Source organism: Bubalus kerabau, chromosome 18, assembly GCF_029407905.1.
Source record: "Bubalus kerabau isolate K-KA32 ecotype Philippines breed swamp buffalo chromosome 18, PCC_UOA_SB_1v2, whole genome shotgun sequence".
NCBI lineage: Eukaryota > Metazoa > Chordata > Mammalia > Artiodactyla > Bovidae > Bubalus > Bubalus kerabau.
The window spans coordinates 69,901,409-69,928,102 of record NC_073641.1 but is presented as its reverse complement, the minus strand read 5'-3'; the positions used below and the strand labels follow the sequence as shown (position 1 = coordinate 69,928,102).

General features: G+C 44.3%; 1 protein-coding gene across 1 annotated transcript in view; it reads left to right on the top strand.

The window, feature by feature from the left end:
• Positions 1-26,694, top strand: part of LOC129633050 (A disintegrin and metalloproteinase with thrombospondin motifs 16-like) — an 80,562-nt gene that overhangs the window by 1,525 nt on the left and 52,343 nt on the right. Inside the window, exon 4 of the mRNA XM_055554829.1 lies at positions 1,894-2,032. Coding sequence (XP_055410804.1) covers positions 1,894-2,032 — 139 coding nt within the window. The remainder of the gene's footprint in view (positions 1-1,893; positions 2,033-26,694) is intronic.

Below are 26,694 nucleotides of genomic sequence, written 5' to 3'. Positions count from 1 at the left end.
AGGATTCTTCTGAGTCTGGTGGAAACGGGAGTGAGATGAGAACCCACCGCCTGGGCCCAGTGCCAGGCAGGGACCCGCACACTCACCTCCTACACAAGCCCCTCTGTGTTCTGCCCAAGATGGCACAGGCCCATGAGATACGCTTGAGCAACTTCTAGCAATGTCATGTGTCCCCTTGGGACCAGGCAGATGGTGGCAACACGCAGCGGACACAGTAATTTCACACGTTTTTATGTTTCTGTGCACATTTAAAGGAAAAACTTGGTTCAAAAGTTGCCCCCTCAGCCTGCACCTGTGCGTGCAGTTGTGAGACCCCCCAGGTGCCCTCCACCTGCAAAGTGGGCCTCGCAGCTCCATCCCGCCATCCTTGCGTCGTCCTGAGAGATGCCTCATCTTCACACGTCCCACCTCCATCTCCCCTCTCGACCAGGGACTGCTTCCCCTCCCCTCTGTAGACATGTTCACCCTGGATTCCTGCCTTGGTTATTTCTCTCCCACCATCTCAGGCTTTTAGCTTTAATGCGCATGTGTGCTCAGTCCTATCTGACTCATTGGGACCCCTTGGACTGTAGCCCACCAGGCTGTCTGTCCATGGGATTTCCCATGCAAGAATACTGGAGTGGGTTGCCGTTTCCTCCTCCAGGGGATCTTCCTGACCCAGGGATTGAACCTTATCTCCTGCATTGGCAGGCAGTTTTTTTACCTGGGAAGCCCCTTTAAGCTTTATTACTCTCAGAGAAACAGAGATCCGTCAGGGTTGAAAGTGATCGAGGCTTACTGAGAACCCGTTTCCCATTTCAGGATGTCATGTGCAAGAGCAGATCTACGGCCTGCAGTGCAGCCATCTGTCCAGGGCTTATCCCTGTCCTATGGCATCTTGCCCAACTAGATTTGAGCTGTGTTGTCGGGGACGGGACTGTGGTGCCAGGGAGTCGGGGAAGGTCCAGTGACTTTATCCACTGAGCCTTCCCATTAAGAAGCAGTGAAGGCTTCAGAGATGGGATTTCTAGTAACAGGCTATGGCAAAGTTCCACGCTCCCCCCAGCCCAACAACAACAACAAAAAGCCTGTCATCAAGATCAAGGGATCAGATACCTTTAGGAGGAAAAGGTAGTTGGCCCGTGTGGTCGGGTTTCCAGCTAGGAAGTTAAGAGTCCAAGTGTCATTCCATGTGCTAAGCATGGCTCACAGGTGTGCCCAGCCAAAGAGGGCATCTTTCCTCCTGTGCCCACACGGAACATGTCAGTAGGCGGAAGATCTCTGCAACCCATCCCCAGAGAAAGGACTCAGAGTTAGCTTCCATCCTGCAGAGATGAGATGGACTCAACTGTTGGTTGTTTGGAACTCACTAGGAATTGTGAAGGTGCTTTTTAAGTATCACTTTCTGATTTGCCCAGCTGGGGAGGATGGCTGGGGCTTTCCAGGAAACACCCAGGAAAAGAACCAGATCCCTTTGTTAGGTTGCAAAGACTATGAAGGGAATATGCATACAGCAAAAGAATCAAATGTCTATATATTTTTATAGATGTATTTGAGTCTAGTTTAATTTTACGATCATCTTCTTATTGGCATGACTAATGTTTCAAGAGCTTAAAACAGATTACCTTCTATATGTTGGTTCTGTGCTGTGCTTAGTGGCTCAGTCATGTCCAACTCTCTGTGACCCCATCGACTCTAGCCCACCAGGATCCTCTGTCTATGGGATTCTCCAGGCAAGAATACTGGAGTGGGTTGCCATGCCCTCCTCCAGGGGATCTTCCTAGCCCAGGCGTCGAACCCAGGTCTCCCACATTGCAGGCAGATTCTTTACCAACTGAGTCACCAGGGAATCCCAAGTTACCTACTGTATGTTCTACTTTAACTCATTTTCTCTTTCCGTTCTTTATTTTGTAGCTTCTGTTTCAGGGAAGGAACCCAGGCATTGCCTGGGAATACTCCATGCCAAGGTTGGGGGTTGAGAAGAAGCTTGGAGCCCAGCCCAGCTACACGTGGGCGACCATCCGCTCTGAGTGCTCTGTCTCCTGTGGAGGAGGTAAGTCTCATCCCACGGTTGACCTGGTGATGGGCACAGAGGTGCCAGGCCTCTTTGGGCCATGGGACGCACGGCCATGGTCTTCAACACCTAGCCCTGGTCCCCATCACACGCCCTGGTCCCCATCACGTGCCCTGGTCCCCATCATGTGCCCTGGTCCTCATCACAATATACCGACCCTCATCTTGTCCTGATGAGGACCCCAGGGCTCCTTAACTCTTCCAGAGGCAGAGTGTCTGAGCAGTGGTCCCAAGTGTCCCTTGAGAACTTGGGCTCCCTTTTCAAATTCAGCTGTGTCCACATGTGCCCTTAAAGTTTAGTGAATTGGATTCTTCTTTTTGTCTAGTATAAGATTTTTTAAAAGGTAATGTTGTTATTTGAGATCATTTTTTTAAATTTTATTTTATCTAGCTTTACAATATTGTATTGGTTTTGCCATATATCAAAATGAATCTGCCACAGGTATACATGTGTTCCCCATCCTGAACCCTCCTCCCTCCTCCCTCCCCATACCATCCCTCTGGGTCGTCCCAGTGCACCAGCCCCAAGCATCCAGTATCATGCATCGAACCTGGACTGGCGACTCGTTTCATATATGATATTATACATATTTCAATGCCATTCTCCCAAATCATCCCACCCTCTCCCTCTCCCACAGAGTCCAAAAGACTGTTCTATACATCAGTATCTCTTCTGCTGTCTCGTATACAGGGTTATTGTTACCATCTTTCTAAATTCCATATATATGCGTTAGTATACTGTATTGGTGTTTTTCTTTCTGGCTTACTTCACTCTGTATAATAGGCTCCAGTTTCATCCACCTCATTAGAACTGATTCAAATGTATTCTTTTTAATGGCTGAGTAATACTCCATTGTGTATATGTACCACAGCTTTCTTATCCATTCATCTGCTGATGGACATCCAGGTTGCTTCCATGTCCTGGCTATTATAAACAGTGCTGCGATGAACATTGGGGTATACGTGTCGCTTTCAATTCTGGTTTCCTCAGTGTGTATGCCCAGCAGTGGGATTGCTAGATCATAAGGCAGTTCTATTTCCAGTTTTTTAAGGAATCTCCACACTGTTCTCCATAGTGGCTGTACTAGTTTGCATTCCCACCAACAGTGTAAGAGGGTTCCCTTTTCTCCACACCCTCTCCAGCATTTATTGCTTGTAGACTTTTGGATTGCAGCCATTCTGACTGGCGTGAAATGGTACCTCATAGTGGTTTTGATTTGCATTTCTCTGATAATGAGTGATGTTGAGCATCTTTTCATGTGTTTGTTAGCCATCTGTATGTCTTCTTTAGAGAAATGGCTATTTAGTTCTTTGGCCCATTTTTTGATTGGGTCATTTATTTTTCTGGAATTGAGCTGTAGGAGTTGCTTGTATATTTTTGAGATTAGTTGTTTGCCTGTTGCTTCATTTGCTATTATTTTCTCCCATTCTGAAGGCTGTCTTTTCACCTTGCTTATAGTTTCCTTTGTTGTGCAGAAGCTTTTAAGTTTAACTAGGTCCCATTTGTTTATTTTTGCTTTTATTTCCAATATTCTGGAAGGTGGGTCATATAGGATCCTGCTGTGATATATGTCAGAGAGTGTTTTGCCTATGTTCTCCTCTAGGAGTTTTATAGTTTCTAGTCTTACATTTAGATCTTTAATCCATTTTGAGTTTATTTTTGTGTATGGTGTTAGAAAGTGTTCTAGTTTCATTCTTTTACAAGTGGTTGACCAGTTTTCCCAGCACCACTTGTTAAAGAGATTGTCTTTAATCCATTGTATAGTCTTGCCTCCTTTGTCAAAGATAAGGTGTCCATATGTGCGTGGATTTATCTCTGGGCTTCCTATTTTGTTCCATTGATCTATATTTCTGTCTTTGTGCCAGTACCATACTGTCTTGATGACTGTGGCTTTGTAGTAGAGCCTGAAGTCAGGAAGCTTGATTCCTCCAGTTCCATTCTTCTTTCTCAAGATAGCTTTGGCTATTCGAGGTTTTTTGTATTTCCATACAAATTGTGAAATTATTTGTTCTAGCTCTGTGAAGAATACCATTGGTAGCTTGATAGGGATTGCATTGAATCTATAAATTGCTTTGGGTAGTATACTCATTTTCACTATATTGATTCTTCCAATCCATGAACATGGTATATTTCTCCATCTAATAGTGTCTTCTTTGATTTCTTTCACCAGTGTTTTATAGTTTTCTATATATAGGCCTTTAGTTTCTTTAGGTAGATATATTCCTAAGTATTTTATTCTTTTCGTTGCAATGGTGAATGGAATTGTTTCCTTAATTTCTCTTCCTACTTTCTCATTATTAGTGTATAGGAATGCAAGGGATTTCTGTGTGTTGATTTTATATCCTGCAACTTTACTATATTCATTGATTAGTTCTAGTAATTTTCTGGTGGAGTCTTTAGGGTTTTCTATGTAGAGGATCATGTCATCTGCAAGCAGTGAGAGTTTTACTTCTTCTTTTCCAATTTGGATTCCTTTTATTTCTTTTTCTGTTCTGATTGCTATGGCCAAAACTTCCGAAACTATGTTGAATAGTAATGGTGAAAGTGGGCACTCTTGTCTTGTTCCTGACTTTAGAGGAAATGCTTTCAATTTTTCACCATTGAGGACAATGTTTGCTGTGGGTTTGTCATATATAGCTTTTATTATGTTGAGGTATGTTCCTTCTATTCCTGCTTTCTGGAGAGTTTTGATCATAAATGGATGTTGAATTTTGTCAAAGGTTTTCTCTGCATCTATTGAGATAATCATATGGTTTTTATTTTTCAATTTGTTAATGTGGTGTATTACATTGATTGATTTGTGGATATTGAAGAATCCTTGCATCCCTGGGATAAAACCCACTTGGTCATAGTGTATGATCTTCTTAATGTGTTGTTGGATTCTGATTGCTAGAATTTTGTTAAGGAATTTTGCATCTATGTTCATCAGTGATATTGGCCTGTAGTTTTCTTTTTTTGTGGGATCTTTGTCAGGTTTTGGTATTAGGGTGATGGTGGCCTCATAGAATGAGTTTGGAAGTTTACCTTCCTCTGCAATTTTCTGGAACAGTTTGAGTAGGATAGGTGTTAGCTCTTCTCTAAATTTTTGGTAGAATTCAGCTGTAAGCCGTCTGGACCTGGGCTTTTGTTTGCTGGAAGATTTCTGATTACAGTTTCAATTTCCATGCTTGTGATGGGTCTGTTAAGATTTTCTATTTCTTCCTGGTCGAGTTTTGGAAAGTTGTACTTTTCTAAGAATTTGTCCATTTCTTCCATGTTGTCCATTTTATTGCCATATAATTGCTGATAGTAGTCTCTTATGATCCTTTGTATTTCTGTGTTGTCTGTTGTGATCTCTCCATTTTCATTTCTAATTTTATTCATTTTATTTTTCTCCCTTTGTTTCTTGATGAGTCTGGCTAATGGTTTGTCAATTTTATTTATCCTTTCAAAGAATCAGCTTTTGGCTTTGTTGATTTTTGCTATGGTCTCTTTTGTTTCTTTTGCATTTATTTCGGCCCTAATTTTTAAGATTTCTTTCCTTCTACTAACCCTGGGGTTCTTCATTTCTTCCTTTTCTAGTTGCTTTAGGTGTAGAGTTAGATTATTTATTTGACTTTTTTCTTGTTTCTTGAGGTATGCCTGTATAGCTATGAACTTTCCCCTTAGGACTGCTTTTACAGTGTCCCACAGGTTTTGGGTTGTTGTGTTTTCATTTTCATTCATTTCTATGCAAATTTTTATTTCTTCTGTGATTTGTTGGTTATTCAGCAGCGTGTTGTTCAGCCTCCATCATTCAGATGAAAGCCACTCAAATTATTATATATTTCTTGTTGATGATGAGAAATAGAAACCTTTGTGGAAGTGAGTGATACAGAGTGATAATTTTTTATCAAATGGTGGTCATGTCGTCGCTAAGTCATGTCCAACTCTTGCAACCTCATGGACGGTAGCCTGTCAGGCTTCCCTGAGCATGGGATTCCCTATGCAAGAATACTGGAGTGGGTTGCCATTTCCTTCCCCAGGGGATCTTCCCAACCCAGAGATCGAGCTTGGGTCTCCTGCATTGCAGGCAGATTCTTTGCTGACTGAGCTACGAGGGAAGCCCTTTATCAAATGGTCTTGTTCAAACATTTTATTGGAAAGAAATTTGCTATAAAGTCATATGCTTAAATTCACTAAGAAATTATAAGAATTTCATGAAAGAGTCAGTAAAAATGACAAGAAACAACATGTCAAAAAGAAGAATTTCATTTGACAGAAGATGAGTTTGTCATCTTAATACCTTAAGAATTTTCAGCCCATGACTGAGTTGAGGAAGCCAGTTCACTGGAGAGATATTTTTAGCTAAAGCCACTTTGTGCTATCTGGAAAGGATGGAGAATAAATACTTACAAATTTTAGAAACAAAATATTAAGTTCTACCTGATATTGAAAAACAGACACGTTTCCATATGGCCAAAGGGCTTTCAGCTTTGTACATTCCAGGTTTTAATAATTAGGAAATTAGTCTAAACAGTACTGTAAATTTAAGTACATGCTGTGTGCTGTGCTTAGTCACTCAGTCATGTCCAGCCCTTTGCAACCCCATGGACTGTAGCCCACTAGGTTCCCCTGTCCATGGACTTTTCCAGGCAAGAATATTGGAGAGGGTTGCCATGCCCTCTTCCAGGGAATCTTCCCAACCCAGGGATCAAACCTGAGTCTCCTGCATTGCAGGTGGATTCTTTACTGCCTGAGCCACCAGGGAAGCCCAAGAATACTGGAATGGGTAGCCTATCCCTTCTCCAGCAGATCTTTCCCACCCAGGAATCGAACCAGAGTCTCCTGCATTGCAGGCAGATTCTTTATCAGCTGAGCTACAAGGGAAGTCCATATATTTAAGTATAATAGGACACAAATGAACATTTTATAAAGTAAGAATAAAATGAGTTGATAAGGAAAAAACTGAACTCATGTCTTCTTAATAATTGCTTTAAATCAATGAATGGAAGGAAACACAGAAAAATTGAACAATTAAAAAATAACAGTCTGAAAAGTTAACACCATGTTCTCGATATGTATTTATTCTTCTCATTAAAAATAAAATGTTTAAATCCTATTTAAATTCTGACTTTAGGAGCTTCCTAAGGTAAAATAGAATCCCTTTCTGCAATGCAGGCTAGCAACAAATGACCCTAAAGGCAGCCAGAGAAAATGTGGGGTATCTACTCTGGCGAGGGACCCACATCAGCTATAATTTTACCCCATTTGGGAAATAAAACAGGCTGTACTCGTGGGCATCCCATGTGTGGTCTGGCTATTACTCTCTAATCCCATTTATTCCCCTTCCCTTCCTCTTCTGGTCTCACAGCCATTCCCTACGACTCTCTGCTCCCTATTGAGTGCATTTGATTTTATCTGTCCCTATTTAGGATTATCTAACAGCGTTTGATTAAAATAATAAACCACAAAGCCTTCTATTTGTGTAAGGATAATTTTCAGATGCGTCCTTGTAGATTTTCATGTGGCTAAACGAGTGCAGCGAGTCACATGGCAGCACGTTTGAGGACGGCTGGTCCATGAGTGCTTCATTAGGCTTCTCTCCGTGTCCTCCCTGGGAGAGCCAGGCGTGCAGAGGACGCTACGTTTCCTCAGCTCCAACCACATGGCCGCCTCAGTAGCCTGCAACACTCTAGCGGATGCTGAGCACGCTTGCAAATCACCAAGGTCCACCTAAGGAATAATTCTCACATTGAGGTTACTAGAGGAAATCAACCCAAAACCCATCCCCTAATCATTTGCCTGAAGAATTGTGTTATAGAGTCACTGAGTGGTTGTTTGTTTTTAACTTCGATGGAAAATTCATGGAAAATGAAGGTTTCTCAATTCAACAGCTAGAAGGGATGTCTAACCCCATCCTTTATCATCATCTGTGTAGTAGGTGGCTCTTTTATCCAGTCTTCCAGTGGAAATGCCAAGGCCGTGCAGCTCCCAGGACTCAGTGCCTAACCAAGAGCATCTTAAGTTTTTTTAATTGAAGTATAGCTAATTTATAATTTTGCATTAGTTTCAGGGGTATAGCAAAGTGATTCCGTGATATATATATATATATATATATATATATATATATATGAATAACGTATATACATCTGAATAACATATACATATATGTATAACTGAATATACTGTGCTATATTGAATATATTGGTTGATTATCTAGCTTATGTGTAGTAGTGTGTCTCTGTTAATCCCAAACTCCTAACTTATCTCTCCTCCCCTTCCCTCTTACGTAGCCATAAGTTTGTTCTCTATGTCTGTGAGTCTCTTTCTGTTTTGTAAATAAGTTCATTTGTAACATTTTTTTTTAGATTCCACATGTAACTGATACCATATGATATTGGTCTTTCTCTTTCTGACTTACTAAATATATCACCTCTAGGTTCATCCATGTAGCTGCAAATGCCATTATTTCATTTTTTTTTATGGCTGAATAACATTCCATTGTGTCAAGATTACCGTATCTTCATCCATTCATCTTAGGTTGCCTCAGTGTCTTGACTGTTGTAAACGGTGCTGCTATGGATGATGGGGTGTGTGTGTCTTCTTGAATCAGTTTTATCTGGATATGCCCAGGAGTGGGATCTGATGTAGCTCTACTTTTAGTTTTTTAAGGAACCTCCATAGTGTTCTCCATAGTAGCTACACCAATTTATATTCCCACACCCTCTCCAGCATTACTTTTTGTAGACTCTTTGATGGCCATTTTGACCAGTGTGAGGTGATACCTCATTGTAGTTTTGATTTGCATTTCTCTCGTAATTAGCCGGAGAAGGCAATGGCAACCCACTCCAGTACTCTTGCCTGGAAGATCCCTGGGACGGGGTAGCCTGGTGGGCTGCCGTCTCTGGGGTCGCACAGAGTCAGACACAACTGAAGTGACTTAGCAGCAGCAGCAGCAGTAATTAGCAGAACTGAGCATCTTTTCATGTCCCTTTGCACCATCTGTATATCTTCTTTGGAGAAATGTCTGTTTAGGCCTCCTTCCCACCTTTTTAATGGGTTGTTTGTTTCTTTGACATTAGCTGTTTGTGTATTTTGAAAATTAATCCCTTGTTGGTCACTTCTCTTCCAAATATTTTCTCCCATTCTCTAGGCTGCCTTTTCATTTTAGTTAGGGTTTCCTTTGCTGTGCAGAAGCTTTTAAGTTTAATTATGTCCAATTTGTTCATTCTTATTTTTATTTGCATTACTCTAGGAGACAGATCCAGAAAATATTGCTGCAATTTATGTCAATGGCTGTTCTGCCTATGTTTTATTCTAGGAGTTTTATGGTATCTGATCTTACATTTAGGCCTTTTTTATTTTAAGGTTATATTTGTATACGTGCTAGAGAACATTCTAATTTCATTCTTTTACCTGGGAAAACTGTAGCTGTCCAGTTTTCCCAGAACCACTTATTGAAGAAATCATTTTTTTTTCCATGTGTACTCTTGCCTATTTTTTCATATATTAATAAACCATAAGTAGGTGGGCTTAAGGAAAGGGCACTGTTTAAATGCTATTGGCTTGAAGTGGACCCTCCTATATTTTCCTAAAAGGGCAAGACCACACCTTCCCTTCTCCCACTCTTTCTCTTGCATCCCCCAGGATTATCCTATTTTCTGTACAAACAAGATAAAAATAAGAAACACAACATTGTGGTTAACTGGGCACCTGCCGTGTCCTGTCACTCGCCTGGTCTTGTGGAAAAACCCTCAGTGCAGTTCAGTGCAGTGCAGTTGCGCAGTTGTGTCCGACTCTCTGCGACCCCATGAACTGCACCCCGCCAGGCCTCCCTGTCCATCACCAATGCCCGGAGTTTACTCAAACCTATGTCCATTGAGTCGGTGATGCCATCCAACTGTCTCATCCTCTGTCGTCCCCTTCTCCTCCCACCTTCAATCTTTCCCAGCATCAGAGTCTTTTCCAATGAGTCAGCTCTTCACAGCAGGTGGCCAAAGTATTGGAGCTTCAGCGTCAGCATCAGTCCTTCCAGTGAATATTCAGGACTGATTTCCTTCCTCAACGGGGCTTAAAAACAGAAAGGCCCCACCTGAGGCAGCCAGATCAGGTTCAGGTCTGGGTTTTGTTTCATCTGCATCATATTTCACGTTTTGAAGATTTCCACTTGCCTAGGCCTCTTCATAACCTAGACTGGAACTCTTGAAGCATGCTTTGCTTAGTTTCCTTCTTGTGACTTTAACATCTACAAGCTGAAGAAACAGCTAGGGAACGAATAAACCAGGAGGAAACCCCTGGGAAACCCCCAGCCCTGGTTTCATTCTGGAAACATCACCTGGCCTCTGTAAAGAAAGGACAGTCCCATCCCTTATCTGTTCTAATGGGCCATTTCTCTTTAGACAGCAAGGTTTCCTGACAAGGCAGGCAGTGTCTCTCGTCTTTTCTGGCAGTGTCCTCTGCTCATTTTTTTTTTTCCTTTCCACTCACTCTTGTGACATAACCATGGGATTTTATTTCAGTAATCCTGCTTAGTTGTGCCTTTGCCGGACTCTCACTGGGGCACTGATGATGGGGTGGTGGAGGAAGGATTCACACAGGGAGATGCTAAGCCAAGAGTATTTGAGGGGAGGATCCAACTTAGCCGATTAAGTGTGACTCTAAGATAGGGACTTTCAGACACGGGAATGGCTTCAGCAGACTTGTTTCCAGTGTAAGGGCATCAGCTGTTCCTCAAAGTTACGTATGCTGTGCTTTTTAAAAATCAACCTCGGTGACTCCGTTGGCTCAATGTATTTCGAACAGTAATGAATTTCAAACCACTGCTTTACTTTCACATGATAAGGCTTATTCAGATTTGGCTTATCAGTTCAGCCGCTGAGTCGTGTCCGACTCATTGTGACCCCATGGACTGCAGCACGGCTTATAGTTACATTTAATCTCTCTGATACATATCATGCAGTATCTGGGGATGATCTCTTTTTTCAAATGGGAATAATTCCTCTGATTTACAGTTAGCGTTCCTCAGACAAACCCTAAGACTGACTTGTAAATCAAGCTCTCTTACGCTTTTCCAGCAATGTTCTCATCATCAGCTGCAGATATTTCTAGGGCTTAAACTTTAATTTTAGTGATGAGGTTTAGAAAATAGAATAAAATTACATATTGGAAACCTTGCCTTTGTTTTGTTGATAGGAAACCATTCATTCATTTATTCATTTACTGTCCAGTCAGCAAACGTTTCTGAGTATCAGTCTGAACCTCAGTTCAGTTCAGTCTCTTAGTCATGTCCGACTCTTTGCGACCCCATGAACTGCAGCACGCCAGGCCTCCCTGTCCATCACCAACTCCCAGAGTCCACCCAAACCCATGTCCATTGTGTCAGTGATGCCAGCCAGCCATCTCATCCTCTGTCGTCCCCTTCTCCTCCTGCTCTCAATCTTTCCCAGCATCGGGGTCTTTTCAAATGAGTCAGCTCTCCGCATCAGGTGGCCAAAGTATTGGAGTTTCAGCTTCAACATCAGTCCCTCCAATGAGCACCCAGGACTCTCAAGAGTCTTCTCCAACACCACAGTTCAAAAGTTCTGAACCTCAAACTTTTAAATCAAGTGGGGAAAATGTAGAGACCTTTACTTAAGCCTCTCTGTCTCTGAACTGGATGATGAAACACTAGTGTAATTTTTCTTGTTCAGTTGCTAAATAGTGTCTGACTCTTTTGTGACCCCATGGACTGTATGTAGCCTACTGGGCTCCTTTGTCCATGGGGATTTCCCAGGCAAAAATCCTGGAGTGGGTTGCTATTTCTTTCTCCAGGGGATCTTCCCAGACCAGGGATCGAACTGATGTCTCCTGCATTGGCAGGCAGATTCTTTACATCTGAGTCACCAGGGAAGCCCCATAATGTAATTGTTACTTTTATTAAAAAGTATTGAGTGACTTACTAGCAATATGGCTAACTGAAACATGGGACCTCTATAAGGTACCTGATCAGCAAAGAGCTGACTTCATTGGAAAAGACCCTGATGCTGGGAAAGATTGAAGGCAGGAAGAGAAGGGGACGACAGAGGATGAAATGCTTGGATGACTCTATGGACATGAGTTTGAGCAAGCTCCAGGTGTTGGTGATGGACAGAGAAGCCTGGCGTGCTGCAAGTCCATGGGGTCACAAAGAGTCTGACACGACTGAGCGATCGAACTGAACTGAACCTCTATGGCACGGGGCATTTTTGTTCTTCCTTAAATGTGTAAGGTACCACGCCGAGTTCTGAGTCTGTGAAGAGGAATCATGTAGACTGGCCCTGTCCCCAAAAACATGCAGTCGGCATACCCACATATGCAACATGCAAGGCTACATGCTGTCGTGTGCCAGGGTCCATGAGAGCCCAGAGCCCCAGGAACCCGGCGCAGAGAGCGCTGGGGAGCTGCATTTTGAGCATCTGGAGTAGTCACAGGTGGAGACCTGGGACCGCTTTTGAACATCAACTGTTCATAGTCTTCCTCTAGTTGGCTAAAAGTCATCTTTTTCACAGGAACTACTTCAAATTAGATTTCCCCCATCCATACATTTAGAACATCCTTACATGCTTTGAGTCTTAAAGTAAATGCGCATTTTACTTTTTTAAACTTTAAAGGCTTGAGCTTGTCTTTCTAGGTCCCAGATATCAACTGAAATGATTCTGGCTTTTTCCTCCCTGTGTCGGGTCACCTTTGAGCCAAATTCATGAAACTACTTCTGTGTCTTTATCCAAGACCTTGAGAAGTTGCAAAGCACATCCTCCCTTTAGCCCTCTTACCCACCAGAAAAGCAGAGAAGAGGAACACAAAGTTCATCCCTGGACAGGGGCCACTGTCCTCAGGGGCCATGTGTGATGTCCACCCCATCCCTCTCCTGGAGCACCCTCAAAGGTGCAGGGTAAGATGCAGAAGCCCAGCTCATCCCAAGGAGCAGGAATTCTTCCCTTTCTCAGAGTCTCCCAGTCCTGCAAAGCCCCCCTCCTCTGGGGCACTGGGACCTGTCCAAGGTCTAGTCCCTCACACATGCCCATGGTGGTCATGTGGTCATGACTGGCTCCTTCCCCCCTCCTGCCATGGGTGTGTGTGTGTGTGTGTGTGTGTGTGTGTGCCTGTGTGGGTTTCAAGTCCTGCTGCCTACATCTCAGTTAACCAAACTTGGGACCTTAAAGACGGGGAACGCCCACCTAAAAAAGACGAGCGGCATGTCCTGCCGTCACCTTGGACCAGCCCGTGCTGTCGGGGAACTCAGATATCGGGCCAGTTTCTCGTCAATCAGAACTGACACAGGATGCCACGGGCCATCCATAAATGGTAGTCATTGCCACCCTCCAAGCTCGGGTGCCCATTCGGGTTCCGTAAGCCTGGCGTGATCATGCCAGCAAAGCTGCCACTCAAGCACACATAGGAACAACTTAGACTCTGAGCATCAGCTGCCAGGAATTCCCCCACCCTGCTTTCCTGGAGCTACCAACCCTCTCCTCCTTCAAGGCCCTTCAGCACACAGACACCACGTGTCTGCACAGCGCACACTTCTCGTGAAAGCACGTGCTTTGTTTGTGGAATATCTTCCGGTTTCCTGGGCAGTTTTGCTTACAGGATTGGCTTCCTTGCCTTTATAAAAGAAGGCTAAGGCTTTTGGCAACAGCTGGAAATAATTCTGCCATTAGAATGACTGAAAATGTAGAGATTCTTTGATATAATCACTGTCTTTAAGACTGAATACTCTTCTTCCAGATACTTTGGCAAAGTATGAAGATTCTAAAATGATTTCCAAAGAGCTGGCCAGAGCTGGTTTCTGTAAAAAGATTAAGATAGAGCTTCATCGCTTTGCTCATTAAACTCACCACCTTCCATGGCCAGGGTTCAGCTTTGGATTTTTCCCATTTAAAGGATTATTCTGTCTTTTTTTATTTATTCTTTGAATTTTAACTCTGCTTCTCTCTTATCTATTAATATGGATCATTTTAGAAGGTTGGCCAGCTTGATTTTAACATTCCTGTGGACTCACAGATTTTTCTTTCTGACAAATAGTTGAGAGATTGTAAGTACAGTTGAGAAATTGCTTTACAGCTGTGCCCTTGGTCAGAAAAATGATACCTGAGTCTCTGCAAACATTCAGCCAGGTGGCTGATGAGACCTCATCCCACGTGAAACTCATCTGAAAAGGTAATTATCTAAAACCTAGTATAGAAATAGAACCCAGAAACCCTAAATACCATTGGCCATATGGCTGTCTATATTTTTATTTTCCCAGGATATTTAGATATTTGAAAACAAGAGAAACATTTAAATTCACCTTTACATCTATTTTGTTTATATGGAAAATTAATTTTACATTAAAACCTCAAGCATCCCTACCACACACAAGCAGATTTGACCTCCAGAATTCATCATCCCTCGGTGCATTGCTGGACTTTTAGATTCCTGAGCATTTCCATGTGGAATAAAGCAGAGCGTTCCCAGGCTGAATCCCTATGAAAATCTCAGATCAACTCAAATGCTCTGACTTGATCAGAGATCCCGAGTCAGGAGTGTTTTCGTATCCTCATATCCAGGGCTTCCCAGGTGGCTCAGGGGTAAAGAATCTGCCTGGCAGTGCAGGAGACACAGGAGATGAGGGTTTGATCCCTGGATCAGGAAGATCCCCTGGAGGAGGAAATGGCAACCCACTCCAGGATTCTTGCTGGAGAAATCCCATGGGCAGAGGAGCCTGGTGGGCTATGCTCCATGGGGCCATACAGAGCTGGACACAACTAAAGCAACTGAGCATGCATATCCATAGGCAACTACCTCCCGTCTGGCAGGACCTGCAGTGATGCTCTTCACTGTGGGATGTGGGTGCTGACACCTGAGTGTCCCTAAGGACATGAGTTCAATGAAGAGAATGTTGAAGGTAGCTGAGCCTTGCCGTTTCCATTTTAATGGTCTAGGATTGGGGCATCCCTGGGCCATCCCATAGGCACCTGGCAGGTAATGCTTCATCCGTTCACCAGTGTCTGTCCGCATGAACAGGAGTGCCTGCAGCCTGAGAAGCCTGGTGTGCAGGCGCCCAGGCTATGGGTGGTAAGAATGCTGACCAACAGTCTGCCTGAGTTTCCCCATCTGAGAGCTGACCAACAGCCTGTCTTATTCTCCACCTGACTTAATCTTGGTGAAAATACACAGAGACATTGGGTGTGGTTCCCTTGAAAATGCAGGAATGGAGGGGATGACTGTAGTGGGATTGAAAGGATATCTTTTTCTGTAGGCTCCCAGGCCAGCCTCTGTCTGGACGTGGAAAGTGTCCTGCCGAAGGAAGGCTTTGTATGATGCGTCCTCACATCTCGTCGTTCCAGCGTGCTCTTGTGTTGACCCATGATAGGACGTTTTCTTCCTTTCTTTGGTTTTGATTTCTTCTGTTGCACTGGTTTCAATTTTGTAAGCTTTCTTGATGCTTTGAATGTCCCTTGGGTTTGAGGAAGGGCTTTTGTAGCTTCTCTGCACCTCTGGTGGGCTTTGCTCTGCTCGCCAGTGATCAGCTCTAGGAGGCACTCAGGCAGCAGGCCACGGTCCCTGCCACCCCAAAGCAGCTTCCACGCCCAGGCGCTTGTCTTCACGGCTCGATTACACCTGACGTGTGCACTTGTCTCTTCGTTGTCTCTGTGGTTGAGATTCACTGACGGTGATGGAGCAGTCTGGGGTAGTGGTCTGTTGGTGATGTTTCCTGTGTGTTATCAGTTGCTGTGTGCTCAGAGTCCACACAGCCTAGGCACCAGGCATTGCTTTGTTGAAGGATGAATGCAAGACCTCGACCGCTCTCTGATTTATAAACACACGAGGGCGCAGATGGAAATGACGACACAGGGTCAGCCGGCCGCCTCCCGTCCACGGTGGCGTCCCCAGGGCCTCCTTATGCTTCTCATCCTCCTGCTGCTGTGTGTGAGAAAAGGGAGCGTGCCTGAAAGTGGATGGCTTAGAATTCAGATTTCATTACTTCCAGCCTTAAACTCCACTCCCCGTGAAGCAGAGTGTAAGAAATTGCCCTCCAGTGTGTGACAGGTTCTGAAGTAGAAAATGTTATGAATCTCCTTCCTTCTCAAGCAAAAATCAAACAAGAGGTTACAATTGCCACATGTGCCCGTCACATTGGATAGAAGGACCAGGCCAGCCAGTGACCCATCACACCGAGGCTGGAAGGTGCAGCGGGGGGTTTGGCCAGACTGCCACAGACTGAGTCCTGGCCCTTTAAAACACGTGACCTTGTGAGCTCCTTAAGCCTTTTACACACTAGTGAGCCCATCTGTAAAGTAGAATAATCATGTAATCAACCGTATAGGGTTCCTTTAAGGATTACAGGAGAGAAAAACCTGTAAAGCTCTCACACTCCGTCTAGCCAAGTAAATGTCAGCTTCTATTCTCTTCCGTTAGTGTTATAGCTTTGCTTAAGAAATCGCACTGTTTGGGTTACTAAACTCTTAAAGCCAGAGGAAATTCCACAATGACACTAGTCACGTGGCCCCAGGCAAGGGTGATGAATGCGTTCCTCCCTGTTTTGAACTGTGTTGCCATCTTCTGCACACTCGTGTGGGCAGGCATGTGCGGGACACACACACTTGGAGAGGTGCCCGCAGTGTGTCTCTGTGCGTAGAGGGTGTGTAGGCTGGTAGCCACCACGGTGAGTGGACAAAGTGTGGCCTGGCCCTTTTCCTGCCTGGAAGGGGCAGTGGCCTGGGGGCAGGACTTGGGGGCCGCTCAGGCTGATTCCCCAGCCTCCTGGGTGGAGTGTGCCTTTCCCTGGCAGGCCCGGCTCACCACGTGGACTCAGCCCTGGCACGTGGTGTGATAAGGCAGCACGTGGTCCTGTTCACACTGACGGTCCTGAGCTTGCAGAGCACATGGCCCATGCTGAGTGCTCCAGTTATTCCCCTGGTCCTGAAACTGTCATGTGGGGCTTCTGGTTTCCCTTTCTTTACCCAGGCTTAGCATCTGACCCTGACAGTTTGCAGCCTGTCGCCCGCCCCGCTGCTTGCCTGACTTCAGGTCCAGGTAAACGCTCAACCCAACAACCTGAGTGTTCAGACTACGTGCACACTGTGATCAAAAAGCTTGGACCAAGGGCCCAAGAAAAACCCTTGGGAAAAAAGGTCTAGGTGCTGCACACGAACATGTGGGCCATTTCTTTCACTTAGTATTCAGCTCACTATTTTTCCTTCAGGCGAGGTTACTGGATGGTTTAAATACAGGTAAGCCCAATGTAATGAATGCACAACAGAAAAGCAGGAGTTTGAGAGAGAATTCATTCGGAGTGAACCAGTAACAGAGAAGTGGTCTGACAGGAACAACACGGAAATTAAGGGGCAAAATCAGAAATATGAAAAAAGAAATGCAGATAATCTTGCATTCCTGCAGATATAAACTGCAGACTCAGATTTTCAGGTTCTTAAACGAAGCACAGGCTTTCTGATCTCATGGGGTTTTCGGCGGCCCTGGATTAACTGTGAAAAATGGCTTATCAAACCTTAACCCAAAGTCGTTTTTAAGCAGCCTGGTTGTGTGACCCCTGGGATGCTCCCTAAGGGTTCAGGTGTCAGCTGTGAGTGTCAGGGCACAGTCAGAGCCCGCCTTCCACTCCACACTCTGCTGAGGAGGGACTCTGAACAGGCCCAGAACCCTGTCTGCTTCTTCAGTGCCCGTGTAGGGGTGTGCTTTAGGGACCCTGACAAGCCTTCTAGTTTGATTTTCTGTGTCAGTGAACAGTTACCAGGTGGATCAAAAGAGAAACCCGAATGTCAGCTGCCCTCACTTCCCCCCTCCCTGGTGCATCTCTTGGACTTCCAGAACTGAGTCTCCTGGGGGTTAAAGAGCAGGAAGGAGAAGGAAAGGCCAGAGCAGGTGGGTGGGCAAACGGGCTGCAGGCTCATAGGCAGTCAGGTGAGCATCACCTGGGAGGTCCAGCACCCCCCTCCATCCGGCCATCCCTCACTGCCCAATGCTCTTGAGAAAAGACTGCCCAGGATGTCAGCAGGAGAGGAGGTGCATTTTCATGGAGGCTCCAGTCTGTAGATGTTGGAATTATTTTTTAACCACAAGTGTCCTAACCATAAAAAATGCAGAAGACAAACCTCCCCCTGACCCAAGGTCATTGCAGACACTTCAGTAAACCCTGTCCCATCTCATCCTTTCCTCCCACATTCAGGTTTCCATGTGTGCGCCCTCTTTTAGAAGATCCTGACTGATAAGTGTTCCCTGTTATCACCTCACTTGTATCCTTCATTTGCAAAGAGTTCCTCTTTATGTATTAAGCCAGTGGCTCCTTTTTAACAGGGGAGTTCACATTCTTGACCAAATATGTTGAAGCATTATTGATACTTTCGTTGACCTAAAACAATAAAACAGCTAGTTATTTTACCAGCAAAATGGGTTTATCAGGGAACAGCAAAGAACTGTAATTCTAGACACAATTGCAGGCAAGCCCCATGAACAAAGAAGGGTCTTTTTTTATAGAGGAGAAGGGGGAGTTGACAGCGGCTGTTATTAAAAATCATAACAATACATCCATTGGAGGAAACTGGGAGTTTGAAATATAGTGATTTTTTCATTGGCTGAGTTGTGAGGTTTCTCATGGCTGGGCTGTTGCTAGGCAAAGAGAGATTCTTCCTCCTGCTGGTAGTAAAGTAATCACCTTCCCATTGGACACACCGCAAGGTACTGAGCCCTTTTATTTTTGGATATAAGAGACCTGAATGACTCTTATTTCTTTGGACATAAACAGCATTATTCCTATATAAATTTTTAAAAATGGCCTCTGTGTGCAGTTCTATACTAGTTTTAAGTAAGATGTCAGCATTAAACTCTTTTGGTAGCCAGTAGTTTGTGTTAACTAATTCAACCAGTGTGCATTGCTATTCTTCACTTTGTGCGTCAAGTACTTTTAAATGTTGAAGTGCTTACAATAAAGATTCATGAATTTCACATTATGTCCTTTAAAACCTTAGTATTATCAGAATATTTAGTCATATTTTCATATTAATTTTTTTGAAGAATATAGATTAATTTTTGAAAGTAAGCGTATTTGCACATAAAGAACTGAAAAGTTGTCAGCACCAAAATCAACTCCATTTTAAATGAGGCTTCTGTTTATGAATTTTCACACTTAAAATGAACTGTAAATAGTGAATCCTTCCCAAGCCCCCAAAATTGCTCCAGAAATGACACATTTTGGCTCCACTTTTAGGGAGAGTATTTGAAAGTTGTGCTTGTTGCTTAGTCGCTTCAGTTATGTCTGACTCTTTGCCACCCCATGGATGGTAGCCCACCAGTCTCCTCTGTCCATGAAATTCTCCAGGCAAGAATACTGGAGTGGGTTGCCATTTCCTCCTCCAAGGATCTTCCCAACCCAGAGATCAGACTCAGTTCTTTTATGTCGCCTGCACTGGCAGGCAGGTTCTTTACAGGGAACTGGTGACTCGGTTCCCCAGTGACTCAGTTCCCCGGTGACTCAGATGGTAAGGAAGCTGTCTGCAATGCGATGGACGCAGGTCTGAGCCCTGGGTCAGGAAGATCTCTTGGAGAAAGGAATGGCAACTCACTCCAGTATTCTTGCCTGGAGAATCCCATGGACAGAGGAGCCTGGTGGGCTACAGTCATGGGGTCACAAACAGTCAGACACGACTGCACAGCTTACACACACCGTCGGAAGCATTCACTCCCAGAAGACGACGATGGCTTCTCTTGGGATGACCTTGCCTCAAATATGTGTGGACACCCGCACGCACAGATTTGTTCACTTGTGGATGCAGAGTTTGAATGGTAGCATGGGATCTGACATAAAAAAAATTATAAAAGATTCTGATTTCCATTCACAAAACTGGGGTGCCTCCCAGTTTAAGGTCACTTTCTACAGAATCATATGCAAAAGTCACTGAGCTGCTGTGGAAATTGTAGGCCCCAGGCCAGCATCATTAGCATCACTTGAGAATCTGTTAGAAATGCAAACTGCTGGGCCCACCCGGGACCTGCTGAGTCAGAGGTCGTAGCGCTAAGGATGGGCCAGCAGACTGCACTGTACTAAGAGCTCCTGGTGATGAAGCACATTGAGAACCCCTGGTTCAGGGAGTCACTTTCAATTGTGCTTCTGCCGAGAGGACTTTTCTACAAACATACTGTAGGCGGAACCCACTGGCTAGGGCTTCTCCCCTGCTCAGTGCCCCAGCACCCCTCGGAGGCATCTGTGGAGTCCCCGGCATTCAGGAATACCAAGGGATGACCACTTCTCCAAGAGGAACTGGCTCTAAAAGAAGAGCAACGACTTCACTGAACCCTACAGTTAATTTTTAAATGTCAGTCAGAAGATTTCCCACCAGGGACTGTGATGGTCAAAGGTCCATGCTTTAATGCTCCTTGAGAGGTGAGTTAAGACCGGTTTAGTGGGATGAAAAAGCTGACTTGAAGCTCAACATTCCAAAAACTAAGATCATGGCATCGGGTCCCATCACTTCCTGGGAAATAGAGGGAGAAAAAATGGAAGCAGTGACAGATTTTATTTTCTTGGGCTCCAAAATCACTGAGGACTGTGACCGCAGCCACAAAATTAAAAGATGCTTGTTCTTTGGAAGGAAAGCTGTGACAAACTAGACAGTGTATTAAAAAGCAAAACCATCACTTTGCCAACAAAGGTCGGTCTAGTCAAAGCTATGGTTTATCCAGTAGTCACGTATGGATGTGAGACTTGGACCATAAAGAAGGCTAAGCGCCAAAGAATTAATGCTTTTGAATTGTAGTGCTGAAGAAGACTCTTGAGAATCCTTTGGACAGCAAGGAAATCAAATCAGTCAATCTTAAAGGAAATAAACCCTGAATATTCATTGGAAGGACTGATGGTGAAGCTGAAACTCCAATATTTTGGCCACCTGATGGAAGAGCCGATTCATTGGAAAAGACCCTGATGCTGGGAAAGATGGAAGGGAAAAGGAGAAGGGGACAGCAGAAGATGAACAGTTAGATAGCATCACTGACTGAAGGGACAATAATTTGAGCAAACTCTGGGAGAAGTGGAGGACAGAAGAGCCTGGCATGCTGCAGTCCATGGGGTTGCAAAGAGTCAGACGCGACTTAGCGACTGAACAACAACAATAACAACAGTAGATGGGTGGGAGAACTGAAGACAAGAAATTTCCTGGAACACACCCAGGAAGTGAGTCTGGGGACCATTAGCAGCCCCCTCTCCATATGCTTTTAATCATGATAATTTTGTAAGAGGAGGGAAGCAGTGCCAGCTAACAGACCTCAAGCCCTACTGAGCCTTATAGATTATAGATTAAAGGTAGCACTTGAACTGCCCTAGTAGATTGGAAGCCAGACCCATTGTGGAGTCCTGCTGTAATAGGTTCCATATGTCTCTACGCCAGCTTGCTTCTGCACATACACGTGGGCGATTTCCATCCCCCATGTGGGGAGGGTTAAGCCCAGTGTAAACGTCAGCTGGTTCCCACCAACCACAGCAGAATTTTCTGCGACTCATTCCTTCTGCATCTTCTGCCCCAGGGAGATGTTCCCCTTTCCCAACCTCAATACTCCGCTTTCATCCGTGACCTCATCACACAAAGTTCTCACCACCAAAACGCAACCTTCCTCCCTTTCAAGTCACTCTTCCCTCCCCCACCGTCTTCCCCCTCTCAGATTTCCTCAGCCTTCCCATCAGTCTCCCATTCTTTCCTTTTTCTCTCTCTTGCCTTGAGAATAACCTCCACTTCCTGCCCCACTGCCAACCAGGAGCCCCTGCTGCTCATCCTTACAGTTTCTTGGTTTCATATCTGAGACACTTCTAGGGGTGACCACCACCCCGTGCTGACATCAGAAGCCCTTCCTCAGCCCCCTCCTGCTGGCCTCCCTGAAGCCCTTAGCACAGTTCACCCGATTCCTTCCAGCTTTCTCTGCTCTTGATTTCCGACATCCGTCTTGCCCATTTGCCTCCTTCCTTTATCAGCACGGTCTTGTCACTGGTCCTGTCCCTTAACTTCCTTACTGCAGGTGCACCACAAGCCCAGCACCCGTGTCTCCATCTCCTCCCCCGGGGGCCTGGTTTGCCCTTGATTCCCCATCATCACTTACCCATGAGGGTCTTTTGATACAAATCTCTGTGCTCTTCGGCCTCACACTGGTGATACCAGCTCTCACATCAGAGCAACTTCTTACCGTCTCAGCGACAGGCGTTGTTTTCTCTTTGCTTCTGAGCTCAGTCTGTGTCCACGCTTTGTCTTTTCTCTGTACCCAAGAGTCTGCTCTTTCTCCCCCTCCTCCAACATCTTCACACCTACTCCTCCTTGAGTTTTCTAGATACATAGTGATACCCCCTGAAGTTTCTCCCCACTACAATGTTCATAACCCTTATTTTATCTTATCTAATTGTGTGAGCCAGTATCTCCTTATGGTCTTAACTGAAATAATGATATGATCAATGATAATGATCAAAGTCGTTCAGTCGCGTCCGACTCTTTGTGACCCCCATGGACTATACAGTCCATGGGATTCTCCAGGCCAGAATACTGGAGTGTGTAACCTTTCCCTTCTCCAGGGGATCTTCCCTGGAGATCCAACCCAGGTTTTCTGCATGATGATATATGTTTTTCTTATTCCTAACCTTAATGGTCCTAACCTATAGTCTGGACTTCCCTGGTGGCTCAGACAGTAAAGTGCCTGCCTACAATGCAGGAGACCCAGGTTCAATCCCTGGGTTGGGAAGATCTCCTGGAGAAGGAAATGGCAACCCACTCCAGTATTCTTGCCTGGAAAATCCCACGGATGGAGGGGCCTGGTAGGCTACTGTCCATGGGGTTAGAAAGAGTCGGACATGACTGAGCGACTTCACTTCACTTCTCTTCAACCTTAATGGGAATGTTTATAGTGTTTACCATAATGCTGGTTTCTAGGTTTAAATAAACGTGTAAATACCTACATCTGTCTATCTAGACACATAGATACAGATATGCACACATGTATACTCATGCAAATATACAGATATATTGATTAAGTATTCATCAGTTGTCAATTTTGTAAATATTTTTGTCAAAATTGAGGCAGAATTTATCGCATGCTGAAATGTATTACATTTGTGATAAACTTTATGTTTACTCTTTAATCCATTAAAATGGTGAAATATATTAGCCAATTTTCCTGCTGCTGCTGCTAAGTCGCTTCAGTCGTGTCCGACTCTGGGTGACCCCATAGATGGCAGCCCACCAGGCTCCCCCGTCCCTAGGATTCTCCAGGCAAGAACAGTGGAGTGGGTTGCCATTTCCTTCTCCAGTGCATGAAAGTGAAAAATGAAAGTGAAGTCACTCAGTCGTGTCCGACTCTTAGCGACCCCATGGACTGTAGCCTACCAGGCTCTTCCATCCATGGGATTTTCCAGGCAAGAGTACTGGAGTGGGGTGCCATTGCCTTCTCCAAGCCAATTTTCCTAACACTAAACTATTAGGAATGATTTTCCTAACACTAAATCATTCTTATATTCCTACTGAGAATTATTATCTGATGTCTTTTTTCCCCCAAGGTACTATTAGGTTCTGTCCTGTTTTATTTTGTATTTTTTCCATTAGTATTTCTAAGGGTTGTTGTTGTTCAGGTGCTAAATCATGTCTGAATCTTTGCAGCCCCATGGACTGCAGCATGCTAGGCTCCTCTCTGTCTTCAGTGATCTCCCAGAGTTTTCTCAAATTCATGTCTATTGTGTCGATGATGCCATCTAACCATTTCATCCTCTGCCACCCTCTTCTCCTCCTGCCCTCAGTCTTTCCCAGAATCAGGGTCTTTTCCAATGAGTTGGCTCTTCGAATCACGTGGCCAAAGTACTAGAGCTTCAGCTTCAGCATTAGTCCTTCCAATGAATATCCAAGAGTTGATTTCCTTTAGGATTGACTGGTTTGATCTCCTTGCTGTCCAAAGGACTCTCAAGAGTCAACTCCAGCACCACAATTTGAAAGCATCAATTCTTCAGTGCTCAGCCTTCTTTTATGGTCCAACTTTCACATCTGTACATGACTGCTGGAAAAACCATAACTTTGACTATATAGACCTTTATCAGCAAAATGATGTCTTTGGTTTTTAATATACTGTTAAGGTTTGTCATAACTTTACTTCCAAGGAACAAGCATCTTTTAGTTTCATGGCTGCAGTGATTTTGGAACCCAAGAAAATAAAATCTGTTACTGCTTACACTTTTTCTCCTTCTATTTGCCATGAAGTGATGGGACTGGATGCTATGATCTTAGGTTTTTGAATGTTGAGTTTTAAGCCAGCTTTTTCACTCTCCTCTTTCATGCACATCATGAGGCTCTTTAGTTCCTCTTCACTTTCTGCCATTAGAGTGGTATCACCTGCATATCTTAAGTTGATATTTTTCCCAGCAATCTTGATTCCAGCTTGTGATTCATCCAGCCCTGCATTTAGCATAATTGTATTCTGCTATAAGTTAAATGAACAAGGTGGAAATATATCAATATTGAGTTATTAATATAATTTTCCTTTGCATCCTAAAATATACGAAATTTTTTAAATGTTGGAAATCTTTCCTATTTTGTCTGCTCTGTAATGATTTAAACAGCACTAGAGAAGGCGATGGCACCCCACTCCAGTACTCTTGCCTGGAAAATCCCATGGACGGAGGAGCCTGGAAGGCTGCAGTCCACTGGAGTCGCGAAGAGTCGGACACGACTGAGCGACTTCACTTTCACTTCTCACTTTCATGCATTGGAGAAGGAAATGGCAACCCACTCCAGTATTCTTGCCTGGAGAATCCCAGGGACGGGGGAGCCTAGTGGGCTGCTGTCTATGGGGTCGCACAGAGTCAGACACAACTGAAGCAACTTAGCAGCAGCAGCAGCAGCAGCATCTACTACCAGAGAAGGCAATGGCACCTCACTCCAGTACTCATGCCTGGAAACTCCCATGGATGGAGGAGCCTGGTAGGCTGAAGTCCATGGGGTCGTAAAGAATCAGAAATGACTGAGCGACTTCACTTTCATTTTTCACTTTCATGCATTGAAGAAGGAAATGGCAACCCACTCCAGCGTTCTTGCCTGAAGACTCCCGAGAACAGAGGACCCTGCCGTCTGTGGGGTTGCACAGAGTCGGACACAACTGAAGTGGCTTAGCAGCAGCAGCAGCATCTACTACATTTGGTAGAAGTTCTTTGAAGCACTTGAATCTGATACCTTTTCAGGCATTAGATCTTTGATTTTTTTTTTTTTTTATAATATGTATGGTAGTTAGACAAATTAGATTATTTATCTCTTTTGAGAGTAGTCTTACTAATTAAAACCATTTTTTTTTCCTGTAGGATTTTAAATAATATTTTAATATATTTGAACAAAGTACTCTGATTAAATCATTTTTGTTTCTTCTTGTTGCTCAGTCACTCAGTAGTGTCCAAATCTTTGTGACCCCACGGATTTAGCACACCAGCCTTCCTTGTCCTTCACTATCTCCCAGAGCTTGCTCAAACTCATGTCCATTGAGTCAATGATGGCATCCAACCATCTCATCCTCTGTCACCCCCTTCTCCTCCTGCCCTCGATCTTTCCCAGCATCAGGGTCTTTTCCAGTTGTTTATTCTACCTGTGGCTATTTCCTTACTCTGATTTTTGTTTTGTATATTTGTGCTTATTGTTTGTTTTTTCATTAAGTTGGTATGTCAGCGACAGTTTAGCCAGGAAAACAGAATCCATCCTAGGTATCCTAGGAAGGTATTTACCATAAAGGGTCGTATGTTTACAAAATAGTTGGAAAAGTTGGGGAAGTAAAAGTCAAAGAGAGACCCATTTAGGTCTCAGAGTTGCTCTGGCTACTAAAGAGGTGGAATGTGTTGAACATTCCAGAAATTCCTGGCAAGGATTAGAGCTAAGCCAGCACTGGAGTATGTGATTCCCAGAAAAATGTCTGGAGACTTACAGCAGACTTCACATCTGCCAGAGCCCACGTTTTAAATCCCTGCTGCCAGGGACATGATGCTGCGGCTCTGACCACATCATGTGCTCAAGCATCTCAGTGATGGGATCTATCCACCAGCCCCACAGACAAGAGATGTAGAGATTGCAGGGCCCGCCTGGAGCCCCTGTAATCCAGGGAAGAGCTAGAAAGAGTGGGGTGAGCAGAGTTGCAGGTTGTTGTGCTTGAGGATAAGCTCCTCTCCCAAATATCAGCTTCTGGATTCATCATTTTCTCTTTCCTGACATACTGACTTCTGCTTCACATGTTTGTCTGCAAATATATTGATGTCTGTTCATTTTCTAATATGTTGACTTCTGTTCCAATCTATATCAATTCCTTTTTTCTGCTTCCTTGAAAGTAAAAGTGAAAGTCGCTCAGTTGTGTCAACTCTTTGCAACCCTATGGACTATACAGTCCAAGGAATTCTCCAGGCAGTATTACTGGAGTGGGTAGCTGTTCCCTTCTCCAGAGGATCTTCCCAACCCAGGGATCGAACCCAGGTCTCCTGCATTGCAGGCAGATTCTTTACCAGCTGAGCCACCAGGGAAGCCCTTGAGCTATCCTTTTTTCTAACACCATAATTAAGTATTAGATTCATTTATTTCCATCCATACCTATCTTTATCACTGTAGGTATTTAAGGCCATGAAATACCCTCTGGATCTCACTTTGAGCTACACACCATAAATTCTGTTTTATAGTATT